General features: G+C 33.5%; 1 protein-coding gene across 1 annotated transcript in view; it reads left to right on the top strand.

The window, feature by feature from the left end:
- SLCO4C1 (solute carrier organic anion transporter family member 4C1) overlaps positions 1 to 16953 on the top strand; it is a 63296-nt gene that overhangs the window by 31682 nt on the left and 14661 nt on the right. The window contains exons 3-8 of the mRNA XM_026498558.4: positions 1545 to 1727; positions 6200 to 6296; positions 8551 to 8672; positions 9965 to 10083; positions 12101 to 12245; positions 12647 to 12842. Coding sequence (XP_026354343.2) covers positions 1545 to 1727; positions 6200 to 6296; positions 8551 to 8672; positions 9965 to 10083; positions 12101 to 12245; positions 12647 to 12842 — 862 coding nt within the window. The remainder of the gene's footprint in view (positions 1 to 1544; positions 1728 to 6199; positions 6297 to 8550; positions 8673 to 9964; positions 10084 to 12100; positions 12246 to 12646; positions 12843 to 16953) is intronic.

Genomic DNA, 16953 nt, shown 5'->3' with positions numbered 1-16953 from the left:
TATCATACTTGTGTAAAAAAAGTAAATGGACACAAACTGTGTGAATGTGTGTCTGAAAAAAAAAATAAAAAGAACTGTTAACATCAGCTGTTACCTCCATCTGAGTTACATGGGAGAGCATGAAGGGGAGGCAGGCAGGGTAAGGGAGAGTTTTGTATTTCTCTTGATCTTCCTCTGTGCTATTTAAAATTTACTTAAACAAACATGTTGAAACTTCATGGATTATTTCCTCTGGGAAAAAAACAAATACCAAAACCCTACAGAATACTCACATGGTCAGAGTATCTACTAGATTACTACAAAAAGATATTTCTTTATTATAAAAAAGAAATAGGAAAAAATAATAAACCAAGAAATACATGGAAGTATGTTTAATTTTGCAGTGTATCAAATCATAAGAGATTATTCTTAGTCTAATCTGCTACCTCCAGGAAAGTGAATATTGAAACTGGAAGTCACAGGTCAAATGTCTGACATGACCAGGGAGGTAAGCCAAATAATGCAGACTTAGTTCAGTTATAAATACAAATTATTTGCCAACATATTCATCAACCTCTTATAATATGAGTATGTACAAAATTATAGGGTGTATTTTAAATTTTAAATTAAGAAAATAAAAATTGTATGCATAAAATCTGCATCTGAAAATTCGATGGTCGTGGACCAGTTAAAGAGTCTTCAGGATTGGTGCTTTGGGGGTCTTACTCATCTCATCATTCAGGAAGTAATACATCTTGATCTGATATTAAGGAAATGAAAATAGAATCATCTAAGGATATTGTTAAAATGCAGTTTCCTGGATATTACCAGCTTTAAAGGGAAAGAAAGTGAAAAGTGCTGGGGATGTATTTTTAACAAACATCTTTATTCATTAATATTATCAGGTGAATTTAGGAAATAATGGGCTTACATAATATCCAGCCTTTGAGTGTGATTTTTAATCTTAAAAATAACCATTTTTCCTTTGATGATATTCAGAAGAATATTCTGTAGGGCCAAAGGTTGCTTAAAAAAATAAATTTAATAAAGTAGTTTGAGCTACAAGAAAGAACTAGACAGACATAACTTCAAGTATTATGGCTTTTTAGTGAATATTAAGAAATTGCTGTTTTGACCAAAATATCATATGACCTAAGTACACTTTTCACATGTGTTCGGGGTATTGATTGATAAATTCAGTATGCTGGTCATATTGTATTTATGACTTGGAAAGAAAAATAAAGGCGAGTTTTTTTTTTTTTTCCTTAATCTGAAAACTCCTTCCCTGGCACCACTTGCTTCAATTGTGTTTATATTAACTTACCCCAAACTTTGTTAATTTTGATTGTTAATGTTTCTCAGTTTTGTTCTACAATGTCTAAATTTTAATGTGATAATATTTCTTAAATTTTCTTTAGTAATGTATGTATTTAAGAACGGTTTAATCAAAGTGAAGTGATTGAAAGAAAGAAGGTTCTGTTAGGCAAGTATAATTGATAAAAATAGATATTTCACTTATTAGCTAAATTTCTGTAAATTCACAATTTAATTTTTTCCCCCCAAAGGTACTTGCATAGCAACAAGGAATACAACCAGTTGTACCTTTTCAAATTCTTCGCTTTCTAACTACTTGTATGTCTTCATCTTGGGACAACTGTTGTTGGGAGCAGGAGGGACTCCTCTCTATACCCTGGGAACAGCCTTTATTGATGAATCTGTGCCCACACACAAATCTTCTCTCTACATTGGTAAGTTTTCTTTGTAATAAATGTTTCAGTATCATTTCATTTTATTGCTTGTTTAATTTATAAGTAAAAACATAATAGATGCTTATTAAAAAGTTAGTTGTAATTTCATAGGTATTTCCATTAGATTCCCAGTAGACGGTAGATATAGCAATATGACTGTTTTTGTTTCATTACTTACTGACACATGCCCTTCAGTTAAATGCAGTTATGAGTTTTGTTGACATCCTGCCTTGTTTCCTGTCCTGGGCACGCCAGCCTTCCTGGAAGTGCCATCCAAGCAGTAGGCTATCAAGATTACTTGAATTCAGGCTCATTTACACAGGGCGGGGAGATGGAGCTGTGCCATTCTACCTGATTTACTACATCCTACATAGACCTGACTACAGTCAACGAAAGAAACCATGAGGTAGTGCCCAGAAATTCTGTGGAGTTTTTCATTTCAGTTTAATCCTTATTATATGTGGCTCAATTCTTGGGGTGTGGGGAATCTAATTTTTGGTAGCTTAAGTTTCTCTTAAATTCCTTCTGTGATACTCTTGCAAGGTAGAGCTTACTAGGCTATGCATGGCCTTAGCTTAAATTAATATGTTTCACATTTCATTTTATCAGTTTTCATTTTATCAGCTGACTATTCTAATAACTAATGTCTTAGTTCTTTCAGTCTGCTATAACAGAATACCATTGACTGGTTGGCTTGTAAACAACAGAAATTTATTTTTCACAGCCCTGCAGGCCGAGAAGTCTAAGATCATGGTACCCACAGATTCAGTGTCTGGTGAGGCCCACTTCCTACCTCATAGACATTCATCTTTTTCCTGTGTGCTCACATGACAGAAGGGAAGAGAGGGCTTTCTGGGACATCTTATAAAGTCACTAATCTCACTGATGAAGTCTCCACTCTCATGATGTCATCAGTTCCAAAGGTCCCACCTCCTACCATCATATTAGGGATTAGGTTTCAACAATAGGACTTTTGGGGGGGGGACACAAGCATTCAGTCTATAGCAAGAACCTATTGCCATCGTCACTGGAAGTCAGATATGTTCAATGCAACTCTGACAGAGACCACTAACTCTACTTAGGCTCTTCTGTAATGTGAAAACCACGACACTTCTACTTATTTTCTCTACTTGTTTTGCCTTGGTCTCTCCGCAAGTTCTGATTCTCTCTCTTTCTGTAAGTTCCAGCTGAGTACAACTTTTCTTGCATTTACTAATTTAACAATGCTTTTATTTCAATTAGCTAGTGATGATGCTTTTCACTCTCCCAGTTCAACAAATTTCCTTTCTGAAGTGCTCTTCTGATCAATACTTCTCATAAGACAGTTTTAATCTTTACGGTTTAGTAACACACAAAAATAGGAAACACGGTTGGTGGGGTGGAGGCCCATGGGACCATCCCAGATTCCATAAATTCGTAGCAGGACTGACTTAGCATATAATCATACTCATAGCTATGGTTTATTACAGCAAAAGGATACCAAGCAAAATCAGCCAGGGGAAAAGGTGCAGAAGGTAAAGTGCAGACAAAAACTGGGGGCAAGCTTCCAAGATTTAGCTCCTCCTAGTGGAGCCATACAGCCTGCAATTAATTCTGCCAGCAATGAGTTTGAAATATTTTCTATCACTTAAGTTCATTAGAGATTCAGTGTCCAAGGATTTTATTGGGAGTTGATCACGTCAGGACCCTCTGCCTTGCATATATCAGAGTTCTGGACTCTCAAAAGGAACACAAGTAGTCAGCAAAACCACATTGTTCATACAGTGTTGGTACAGTGAGCTACCCTTATTAGTTATGGAATGGTGGCATTTCTCCGGACAGTTAAATAAACTCCACACGCCAGCCAGCCGGAGGGCCAACCTTGCCGACAGGTCTTTCTGAAGTTAACAGTCACAGGCCTGCTATGTTAACTCTTTCCTATACTGTAGGAATTCATGGCAATTTTTGAGGGTAAAGGAAAAAAAAAAAAAGGAACAAACTGGGAAACTCATTTTAATTTTGTCTCTTATTTTTCTGTTAAGGAAGATATAAACACTTATCTTCATTATAGTATGTTATATACATGTATTCTTTTCACTATCAGATAACCAGTATTTTTCACTAAATACTTAGGTTTTGTTGCATGAAGTCCTTCCTTTTTTATGCTTTTTATATCTTTGAATTTCGAAATCTTCCTTCCTTCTTTCTTTCTTTTAAAACAGTATCTATTAGTGATTCCTTACATTCTTCTATGAGACACATTTTATGCATAACAAAGCAAAAACGGGCAAAATGAAAGTGGTCAAAATCTGTTCCCTTTTAGAATGAATTTTATAAAAAGTGGTTAATGCAGCATATCTGTCCTCACAAACTTTTCTAGGCCATTCACCCTTTCTTCCTTGATTTCTCTGATGCTTTCCTTGGGTTAACAATCTTTGCTCTTTTACTGAACTTTTTAATTCATTAATGTTATTTTGTGTTTAAATCTTTCATCTTAACCTTTGCTTCCTAATTACTCTATGTGCTTATTTCTTGCCTTTTTTTCTTTCTTTTGGATAATTTAATATTATTTCATTTCTTCCCTCTATTAACTTCCTGGATATATCCTATTTTACTGTTCATGTACTAATGACCTTATATGTAAACTTGATTTTATGAAATTCTAATGTTAATTGATACTTTTACCACATACCTGATCATAGCTATCCTAGAATTCTTTAGCTAAAAATGTTCTTTTTAACCCTTTTCCCTGATGAATATTTTCACTAGGAATAGATAACTGGTTGGCCATTGATTTTTTTTTTTCAGTGCTTTAAAAATACTGTTCCTTTGTATTTTCATTTCCACTGTTTCATATATGTTTGCTATTGAAGATTTTTCTCTTTGCATTTGATTTTTATCAGTTTTATTTATATGATGTGTATAGGTGCAAAATTCCTTTTATTTAACCTGTTGTGGATTTATATGACTTCATAAATATGTTGTTTGATATATTTTATTGGCTTTAAGATATTTCCTATGATTATTTATTTAAATATAACTTCTATTATCTCCTCTCTTAGGACTCCAATTACATGTATGCTAAGCCTTTTAAAAATATATTCTTCTTATCTTACTCTTTTCTATATTTTTTATCTTTTGTTTTTATGTTTTTGTGCTTCTCGCTAAGTTTTTCATGACTTAATTGATTTTTCCAGTTTGGTAATCCTCAGTTGAGTCCTGAGTAATCTGCTTTGTGTCTCTTTCATTTCAACTTTGATAAAGGTGTTTTATGCTACACTTTTTCTCCAAACCCCACTCTGTGTGTTTTTTAATAAATTCCCAATCTCTGATATATTTGGGATCCCCTCGATGTAACTTCACAGATTGAGTTTATTTGAAACAAAGGTATACTTACTCTGTGGGCAAGTCTCCTTCTAACCCACCCTTACCTTTAGAGTATAGCTTCCTAGGTGCCAACATAAAATGTAGGGTGGGGGAAGTTTATATGGTCTAACTCCCGAGTTAGGCGCCCTGAACTGCAACTCTGGTTTCCCTACTTCCTAGAGACTAGCAAGGATTGCTAACCCTCCCAGTGTCTTTTGTAGAATCAGCAAATATGCCCAGAAAAAAATCAGTTCCAATTTTTTAGATCTTTCTTTCAGAATCCCGGCTCAGTGGTCCTTCAGAAGATCACCTTGCATGACCTCTACTTTGGAAACTTGGTCAAGTACATAAGTTATTTTTACCATTGACATATGCTTAGCTTTGGGTATGATAGATTCTGTTCTTTTGTGTATGTGAATGAGAGTCTTAGTTAATAAAAAATTCAGAAGGTGGTAATATATGAAGATACTAATGTATGCATAATTTTTTGCAAAAATTTAAATGTCACATATGGCAAAATTTTAAATATCTGAGCGAAATAAGGTCAGTTTAACTCTGCTGCAAGTAGAAATGGAAGATCACTACGTGCGGGAGTTTAAATTAACGGCTTACTTTTATGAAACAGGTTAATCACCAGATCCAGGTTTTAAAATCAGCTGCTGTAGTGCAAAATACAGATTGCTTTTAGAGTGTGTACAGAGTGGAAAAGGCTTCTCATTTCACAGTATTTTCTTCCATAAGAATTGTAAACAGTATCATCATACGTAAAGGGTAATAGTAGATGTACTACCTCTGTTGCCATTTAACATTATCTAATTTTCCCTGAATTTATAGTTGTTGGGTTTATTGCAATTATTATTATAGTCTAACAACTTTTACTTTGAATTACATATATATATATTTAAAGCATATTTTATAGTTATATTTATTTTAAAAATATTTTTAAGCTCCTCGACTTAACAAGTGGTACCATTCAAATTGTATTTTTTTACTGAGAATAAGTGTAATTTTGTTGTAATTCTAATCATTTCAATTTTTCTACAATAAAATATTTTTTTCTTCACTACTGTAAGACATTCATAGCAAAATTGTATAGCTGACCATTTTCGATGTCTTTGTTCTTCTAGGAATTGGCTATTGTATGTCAATATTAGGCCCTGCTGTTGGCTATGTGTTGGGAGGACAGCTGCTAACCTTGTACATTGATGTGGGTATGGGACAAAGGCAAGGAGATATCTATTTTTCTTTTATTTAAATTTATTTTATTTTAATAATGTTAACATCATAGAACATTTTCTAAGTATTTCCTCAGATAGAATGAGGGATTTTTCAGGAAACAAAACTGAATACACACAGTTTTTATATAATGTTTTAGCTGTACTACTTCATGAATTAATGCTATACCACCCTCATTATAATGCATTTATTCATAAATAAGGTTGCTTAAGTCACCTGTGAAATTTTTCAAAATACATATCTAGGACTCCATGCATTGTTCAGAAAGAAGAACTTAATCAACATGGGCTGTACTTTTAGTAGATTTAGCTGGATGTAGATAGCCTGAAAAGCCTCAAGAGTCTATGATTCTCAGACTAAGTTCTGTAATAGTTCTGGTATGGTCATAGGAATCACAATTGTGTGGTTTTAACTGTGGCCATAGAGGATAATAATAGGTAATGTTTATTTACCCCATACTACTTTATAGATAACATGGGTTTTGTGTGTTACTTTATTTTACATAGCACTTAATTTAATCCTTTTAATAATCGTATTAGGTAGTTGTTACACAGAGGTTGGTAAGTGGCTAAGGCATGAATTCAGGTTGATCTTTTTTACTCCCAAATCCTCCTTTTTTTTTAATTAATAATAATATTTTTTATTATGTTAGTCACCATACAGTACATCCCCAGTTTTTGATGTAAAGTTCCATGATTCATTACTTGCGTATTACACCCAGTGCACCATGCAATACGTGCCCTTCTTAATACCCATCACCAGCCTATCCCATCCCCCCCCCCCCCGAAGCCCTCAGTTTGTTTCCCAGAGTGCATAGTCTCATGGTTCATTCCCCCTTCTGTTTACCCCCCCTTTCTTCTTCCCTTTCTTCTCCTACTGATCTTCCTACTTCTTATGTTCCATAAATGAGTGAAACCATATGATAATTGTCTTTCTCTGCTTGACTTATTTCGTTGCTGCAACATGGATGGGACTGGAGGAGATAATGCTAACCAAATCCTCCTTTTAACCACTAAGTTACCTTCTCTTTTTCCTGAATATAGAGAAGTTAGTGACCTTTGGGGGAGGCCATATTTTCTCATTTTACCACTAGGAATTAAAACTGTGACTCTGAGTAATGAATAAGAAAATGTGGTTATGGATATGTGATTTGTTCCTTGAGCTGTTATTCCCAGGTTAATATTTTAGAGACTATATAAAAATATGCAGAGAAAATTCTTGAAGCAGAGAGCTGAGTTTTTAAGGAAGATTTTTAATTTCATTGGAGAATTACATGAGTTGTAGGAATGGTGTGTTTGGGGGAAAAACCTATTGATATAAAACTATGAGAATCACTATAAAACCCTGTTAATAAATTACTTTAAGAACTTTATAGTCAGAGAAAGACAAATACTATATGATTTCGTGTGTATGTAGAATCTAAAAAAACATACAAACAAAAAAACAAGCTCATAGATACAGAGAACAAATTCGTGGTTACCATAGGTGGGGGATGGGTGAAATGACTAAAAGGAGTCAAAAGATATAAACTTCTGGTTATAAAATAATTAAGTCATGGAAAGTAATATACAACATAGCAACTATAGTTAGTAATATTAGACTGCATATTTGAAAGTTGGTAAGGGAGTTAATCTTATAAGTTCTCAAAACAAGAAAAACTATTCTGTAACTATATGGTGACGGATATTAAATAGACTTAATGTGATCATTTTGTAATATATAGAAATATTGCATCATTATAGTGTATACCTGAAACCAATATAATATTGTATGTCAATTATAGCTCAATAAATAGATAAATAAATAAAATAAATGAATTTTACATTTAAATGAATGCCTTAATTGAAGCACAGTGTGTGGGCTTTTAACACAGATCAGTGATTTGCTGTAAGATGTACTCAGTATAATAGAGAAGAAAAACTTGGCCAAAGTTAGGTAAACAATGTTCAGAAATTCTATGTATGCTTTCAGGTATTCAGCATACCTATATTTACGATTAAATATTTTACACTTCTGTGTCGTATTACCATTTGAAATATTTTGTAAGCCATTATTTTTATAGCTCTCATTTATGCCTGCTCTCTGCTGTCTGACACAGCACAATGACTCCACTTAAAATGTTGGGTATTCTAATACTATTCCCCTACATATGTGCTTGAATTACAAACTATATACTTATCACAACTGCACTTCAATGAATAAGCTAGGGTTGACTTTTACATTTTGTTTTTCTGTCCTATAGCGTAGCTATCACTGAAGATGATCCACGATGGCTGGGGGCATGGTGGATTGGATTTCTTCTGTGTTGGCTCTTTGCTTGGTCTTTGATAATACCTTTTCTATGCTTTCCAAAACATTTACCAGGTAAACATATTTCCTTTAAAACCAAGCAGTTTTATTCCAATTCTAGGCCAAGGGTTGCTTATAATTTCTAAGAACCCTAGAAAATTCATTGTTTTATGGAAATTCAGTTGTCTGCCTATGCAAACTTTTGAATGTTTGTCTTTAGGAAATTTTGGGTAGCTATCTTAATACTCATGGTTTTCCTTTATTTCCTTTATTAATAAAAGCAATAAAACTGTATATATCCACTTTCTTACCATATATTTAATATATTATATATTAATAACTATATTAATATATATACTATATAATATAATACTATATAACATATTAGTAATATTATGTATATACTTAATAAAAAATTTGTTTCCTGTGTTATCTGGAATCTTGCTTTGTGTATATGCAAGATATGGGATCTTTCAAACATAGTTTGCATTCAGTTCCTCACTAACCAACAATCAATCTGCCTTAAATCATTGATGTTATTTGTTGATGAGAGTACAAGTACTTTTTTTTCAATTGTCACCAAACTAATACTGTAGTATACTCATTTTTCATCATATTTCAATATTAGTTTGCCTAAAAAAGAAAAGATTAATAGAAAAATATATCCATTCCTTTCTCTGTAAAATTTTGCTTCTATATAATCATGTAGTTCAAATACATTATCTGTCGAAGTATTTTTCTCTAGGCAGAAATTAGGTAAGTAGTTGTTTCTATAGTTACATGTAACACGATAGATGATTAACTTTTCAGAATGGGCAAAAGAAAAGTTGACAGAATAGAAGTAGGTGGACTCATTGATTTCTTTCTGCCCTGGGCCATCCAACTTATAATTCCATATATTGACTGTTTTCTCAGATTTATTCACAGTGCCATTATTAAAAATCAAAGGAATTACCATGGTAATACATGGTAAATATTTCATCTGCAAAGCATGTTAGAATTAAAGAGAGTAAAAGAAAAGAGCCTCAAACATACTTCATTTAATATATAATGGATGAAAAAGAGATCCATTTTTAAAGGAAGAAAAGAATTTAAGAGATATTTGTAAAGGAAAATATGTCATTGGAAAAAAGTTGTCTCATCTTAATTTCTAGACTGATTGGAACTCCTTAGCTAATAGGAATAATACTAGCTCTCAGGACAGACAAATTATATACATAGATACTTGTGCAGTTTTGTTGACAAAGAGAGAAAATGGCTTATGTTACAAATTTATATATTTATAGAAGTGTGTGTCAGTTAAAAAGTAAGCATTTTAAAAAATGAAGAATGAAGTGAGAGACCAAGTACCTTTACTATTTTTTTAGGTACAGCAAAAATTCATAGTGAAAGAATTTGCCAGACTCATCAGGAAAAGAATAGTTCCTTAAAACAAACAGAGGAGAATTTTGGAACAAGCTTGAAAGATTTTCCAGCTGCTCTAAAGGTAAAATAACATTACACACACACACACACACACACACACACACACACACACACCCTTCTCCACATATAAATAGGTAGATGTATGTATTACATATACATATGAATAAATATGTACATATATACACACAGATATTTTCCTGATGCATTTTTGTTTGCCTATTTACTATAGTTCTAGCTCTTATAAACAAATAACTTCAGATTTAATTTTATTATGCTTTGAGTAAGTGAGAACGATTCCAGGTTAGAATGGTTGAAAGAACATGAGTTATCTTATTGGCAATATCAATATTTGGTGGTTCCCCATTAGCACTATAGCCAATCATTATTCCTCGCCATTTCCCTCATGTAATGGATCAGTCAGTTGTCACTGAATTGTAAATATAAATTTGAGAATGTCAAACCAGTATTTTTCTCTAGTGAAAGAAGTGGCAGTTAGTAAGTTACTAGGTTTGAGTGTGAGGTTAAAGAAACAAGTGTTATGGTCTGTTCTGTTGTACTTCTTAGAAAAACAATCTTTCCATTTAGCATCATAAAAGTTTTATACATACAGGAGTTTATAATTTTACCTTTTCAAGATCTGAAATTATTTACTTTTCAATTATTTTCATTTCCCCCTTTAAATGAAAGCCTAAAATGTTCTTACTCCATTTATCCCACCTTTCAACTCTCTGTTCTCTCCCATGCAGGCAAATTCTTGTGTTTTGCTGAGATCGTTCATGATTTTTAATTCCAACTACTGTTTTCTTTAATACTAATTTTATTTATTTTATAAATTCTTATGTATATTGCCATCCCTGCTGCTTTTTTTATTCTTACGGTTTTGTGCTTCCAGGTCTTGGTTCTGATTCAGGTCCCTCTCGGTATGGTATTTTATTGCTAGTTTTCGTCAGGCAGGATACCATCTAAGCATCCTTGAATACGAAACGATATTTCTGACTGGGTGGACACTTTCGGATCATATTCTTTTAGTCCTGGAAGTCTGTGGGTGTTATCTTGCTCTTTTCTACTTACGTGTGTTGTAGTTGAGAAGTTCCATGTTAGTGTGATTCTTTTTTAATCTCCATTTTCAAATTTATACATTTTTCCATTTATCTTTAATTTCAGGCAGTCTGTTAGGTTACGCCTCCATATATGTGTTTTTTCATTAATCTTTGCCAGGAATCCATTATCTTTTTTAATCTGAAGATTTAAATATTTTCTGCTATTATTATTTAAAAAAAATAGTGAATGTTTTCGTTCAGGTACTTTTTCTCCTTTTGTCACTATTGTTATTCTTATATTAGAACATCTGGATCTGACTTCTAACTCTCTTACCTTGCCCCTTTGTCACTCCTGGGTGTGGGTGTGTGCATGTGTGTATTTTGTTTGATAGAAATTTTTTTTGCATTTAATATTCCAGAACTATAATTTGGTTTCACTTTATGGTTAGATAAATTGGCTTTATTAATCTCTATACTCTCCCCTGATAGATGAAGAAGATTCTGAGAAGTCCAGCAATCCACATTTAAAATTACTCTATAACTCCCTAAGGTTCTTAACTATTGAGTCCTTTACTTGTGGAACAATACAAATTTGGTAACTCAGAGACCATTCTTGTCTGTGCTTGTAGTCTGAGTTCTTCATTTACTAGACACGGAAATTCAAAACACAGTAGAATAAATCGGACAAGGGGTAGATTTAATGTATGGTGATTTATAGTAGACTGGGGAAGGGAACCTTTCCACGCTGGCTTTTACCTCCTTTACCCAGTCCTTGCATATGATAAGGCACAGTCACCCCCCTGACGAATCACCTGTCAGTTCTCTAGGTGCTGCATGTATACATGTTCTCAATGTAGTATATATAAAGCTATTAATATTCCATATTTATGCTTTTATACTGGAGAAAATGCTGAAATTTTATAGATAATTATACTGTGTTGATTAAAAATTTTGCCATTTCATCGTGCTGCTATTCTGATGTTACATTTTGTGGTATAATCATAGCTATTCATTTGATGAACTGTATTTTTTCTTTAGAATTTGATGCGGAATGCTGTCTTTATGTGTTTAGTGTTGTCAGCTTCTTCAGAAGCCTTAATTACTACTGGGTTTGCTACATTTTTACCTAAATTTATAGAAAATCAGTTTGGATTGTCTTCCAGCTTTTCAGCCACCCTTGCAGGTAAACCATTTCCCCCTTTGTTCAAGTTTGATCTAATAATTTTACTTTACCACATTAAATGTGTATTAGTGTATCATTTTGGATAGCCCACTTCTTAAAATTTAAACTATACTGATTTTGATACAAGTTTCTGATTTTTTGACATTAGACAGTCTGTTGTATAGATGAGAAACACAGAGGCTGTGTAGCAAAAGAGAATATTTGCTGATCTTAATATTCAACACATTAATTTTATGAATTTCTTGACATAACCAATATTTTATTCATATGTTTCTTAATCATGTTATAGTATTCATCTGTTAAAACAGTACTGTGCTTGGTTTTGATGCTTTCCAATCGTCGTATGAGTAACCGAGTACACTTGTATGTTTTCTCACTCTCTGTGTCTTCTTTCTCATCAGGGGCTGTTTTAATTCCTGGAGCCGCTCTTGGTCAGATTTTAGGTGGTGTTGTTGTTTCAAAACTCAAAATGACATGTAAAAACACAATGAAGTTTTCTTTGCTCACATCGTTATTTGCGTTTGCGCTGAGTTTCGTATTTATTTATGCCAACTGTGAAAATGAGCCATTTGCCGGTGTGTCTGAATTGTATAATGGGTAAATATATTTCAGTGCTTTTTGATACTAATATCAGAGTAATGAACTATGCGCATATTTCCAAGTATATGCTTTCTTGAGTCAAATAATGAAAGATTGGCTTTTTTAATTGCAAAACTTTTTCCTATAAAAAAATATATACGTTTGTTTTGGTTTTTTTTTTCGTTTAAATAATTGACATCTTATTAAATGTTGGGTATTTTTTTCAGAGAGCAATTAAGGAGCACCTATTCTATTCTTGGTACTATGTTCAGAGATGAATATAACAGAGTCGTTGCCCTGAAGGGATTCACCTCCTAGGGAGAATTTCACATTTTATGTTGCTATTGATTTAAGTATTTAAAGATGAAGGTGACTCCCTATGGTGAAATTCATGTAATTGGTGGGTTGAAAATGGTCTAGGAGAGAAATTAAAATGAAGCTAGTCCTAGGTTATACTAATGATTGTTGTTTCTACTTCATTTTTAATTTATTTTTGTTTCTACTTTAGGAGTTCATGTTTATTGTTGAGAAATAAATGACTTCTTGTTGTTCTGACCTGTAAACATGTTTTTACCTATAACTGGTGTGATCATTTTATCTTTCTTTACCTCGTTTGGTTTTGAAATCCTAAACTGTGAGTTAGGGGATCAGGCAGGAGGGCGTTGCACAGTGATCCTTTATAGCCTGCATTGCTGCTTGAATTGTTTCACTTCATGTGTCTGAGGCTGATGAGGGAGCTGGAACTCCACCCAAGTCAAGGACTCCACAGTTTTTGTAGAATATGGCATTCAGATAACTTAAATAGAATGTACTTTGGATGAGTTTGCCATTAACAATTAGGATTTGTAGTTGCTGTTCATTTCTGTCATTCCTTTACATTAATGAGATGCTGAGCATTCTGAAGCAATGTTAAATTCAATCCCATTACATTTATTCAAGATTTGTTGACTACATCCTCTGGCTGACCTTTATGACAAAATTGCTACTCTAAAGGAGTTTACAATGTAGCCGGAGAGATTGGGAAATAAAATGGTAAATGAACAATGCATTAGGTAGTAAGAGACATACAAAAGGCTCTGAAATTCAAAAGGAGAGCTTTTCAGTTTCCTTTAATAAGATTCAGGAAGGGTATGGGCTTACATATCCTTTAAGGATAAAAACAGCTTTGAGAAGAGAGAAAGGCAAAGAAAATATGTTAGCCATAAATGCTAGAAAGTAAAGGCTAGGCTCAGGAACCGTTCTGAATGGGACTTAGGTCATGTGCCTATAAATAAAAAAGTATCTGGAAATGTTGAAAGGTGGGTAGAGGTAAGCTCTGCAGACCTGACTTTCACATCTACAAACTTTACCCAAACATATCCCGAGAAACCGTTTGTTTTTGTATGTTCCTTCTGGAAGAACAGAAGTTTCTGGAAATTTTAACACTAGTTAATCACCTTGAAAAATGAATGATGTAAATGTAAATCTATTTGCTATTTTTTAACCTTAAACACGAGTTACTACCAGATAAGTTGTCCTTAGCCTATGGATAGGAAGGAAGACAAGTGAGAAGGTGTCAGTTTTAGGGGTATGTGTGTGGTTAGATATAAATATAGTTAAAAATAGAGAGGAGGTGAGACATTGTCAGATTGTTTTTTCTCTGTGGCCCCAAATTCTCAATTTTAGCTCTGCGTGCTGCCTATTAAAATGTATGTATCATGGGCAGCCAGTAGAGCCTCATCCAAGAAACACTTGTATAAGAAAAAGTAGTTTATGGAAAGAATAGACTAAGAGGCTTAGTGGAAGAAAGAAGTAGTTATGAAAACGTAGAGTTTCTAGCAGAGTGATGTGAAGTCTTTGCCCTTGTCATGTAATCACAGGTGGCTAAAAACAGCTTTTTCAACTATGAATTAATGAGTTAGGCTTATTAATAAGTTCATTTAAAACCTTGTTAAACAGGGGCGCCTGGGTGGCTCAGTCGTTAAGCGTCTGCCTTCGGCTCAGGGCATGATCCCAGCATTCTGGGATCGAGCCCCACATAGGGCTCCTCTGCTGGGAGCCTGCTTCTTCCTCTCCCACTCCCCCTGCTTGTGTTCCCACTCTCGCTGGCTGTCTCCCTCTCTCTGTCAAACAAATAAATAAAATCTTTTAAAAAAACAAAACAAAACAAAAAAACCCTTGTTAAACAGTATATATAAAAAAACTTAAGATCAACAGTAGTGATTATTTCAGGGGATATTATTAGTATTTATAATATTTTACATGAATTCATTCTTAAATGTTTAATATGGGCACAGCAATTGAAAGGAGACTGTCATTTCTAGAATCTGTTAGTTATTAAAACTTCCCATGGTTCTTTTATTGCCTTGACAATCTATAGGCAGTTTGGGTCTGTTTTGGTAATCAGTGTCGGTGGTGATGATTCGTGTTTTACTTTATACTTAGAACTTCATAAAATATGAAACATTGTAGCAAGTACACACAGTATTTTTTCTCTATCTGGTCTCTAGCTAGAATTTCTTTGCTTATCTGAAACAGCACCTTAAAGAAGCATACATTTTAGGATGCTGTAATAGGTTTAGGAAAATCGTTACTTATGGTAGAGGCATAATGACAGAATAGTTTGGATTCAAATAAGAAATTAGCATTTAAATTCTATTTGTGATAAATGTGTCACTCATATATATAGATGTGTGCATTTATACACATGTATATATTTTTTAAATATTCAAAAATTTTAAAATTTAAAATACTTTATATATTTTTAAAATGCTACGTATATATTAAGACCACTTAATCAACTTTGCAAGGATTGGCTATTTTCCTAATAATAGTTTCCCCTTTACCTCATGCAGTAAATATTTATTAAATATATAGGTTTAGGTGGCTTATATAGGCTTGAAAATAAGGAATATAGGCTATATTTCTCTGTTTCTACTGAAGTTTGCATCATACTGTCTTATATTTTCATGTTCTTATAGTCACTTATTGATAGCGTGAGAATTATACATTGGAAAACTTAAATTTAAAAATGTTTGTGTAGGGGCTGTTTCTAGAAATGAAGGGGTAGTATTTTTCTAGTGACTGTACTTCTCTATCTGTATTGTAAACTAGTGTGGGTAGACCATAATGCTTTCTTTTGTGAGTAAAATTGTGCTTGATAAAGAAATCTAGCAGCAGCCTATGGAATCGATTAGGAGAAGAGGCTCCAGGCAGAGTGACAAATTAGTTAGAATTTACTCTTTGAACACCTTTCCTTCAAACTTCCACTGATTTGCTTCCAATTTGTTCTCTTTTAGTCTGTTCCTTTCATGAGCTCCTTATTTTCCACCTACCCCTTAAATATCATCGCTTTCTAACATAGCAGTTGTTATCTTCTAATCTTTAGATAAATCACTCAATTACTGATCTTGACCTCCAGAGCAAGGAAGTTAGCTTCATGGTTACTATGAAGAGGGCTTTTATTATCCTTTTCACTCTGTCCACCCCTGCCTGCCTTTCCCCCTTCCTCCCTCCCTTCCTTTTTCTATCTCTTTGTCTCTCTTTATTTAAGATTTATTTCCACCACTTAAGTACAGTCTAGCACATAATTGGAGCTCACCATGTATTCATGAAATAAGTGGACTTCTGAGACCTTGGTACTCTTCTCACTCTAGCTCCTCTTATGGCTGATCTTACCGTTAACATGGTTTCAGCCACTCCTATATGCAAACGATATTAAGCTATCCAGGCCAGATTTCTTCACCAAATTTTAAGACTCTTAACCTCAATGTGTATAAAACTGTATCCATCATGTCTTCCCCAAAACTAGTTCTTCTCTACCAAAACACCAAGTTAGACAGGAGTCACTCTTGACTGTTTAATCCTATTCCCATCTTTTAACACCAAATCGTGCATCCAATATTTTGGATGATTCTGTATCCAAGATGTTTTTCAAATCTGTCTCCTTTAATCAAATGTTCTATTTTGGTTCCCCTACATATTGTCTATTGTCATAGCTTACTGTCTGGGATATTGTAAATTTGTCTCCCTTCTTTAAATTCATACCCTGTATCACTACTGGTGTTATTTCTTTAACATGTGCTTTTGACAGTATCACTTCCCAGTGTAAAACTACTTTGATTACTTCATAAAAATAGGTTAAAGCCCC

The sequence above is a fragment of the Ursus arctos genome, unplaced genomic scaffold (assembly GCF_023065955.2).
Source record: "Ursus arctos isolate Adak ecotype North America unplaced genomic scaffold, UrsArc2.0 scaffold_5, whole genome shotgun sequence".
Classification (NCBI taxonomy): Eukaryota; Metazoa; Chordata; class Mammalia; order Carnivora; family Ursidae; genus Ursus; species Ursus arctos.
This window is presented reverse-complemented; position numbering and strand designations above follow the sequence as displayed.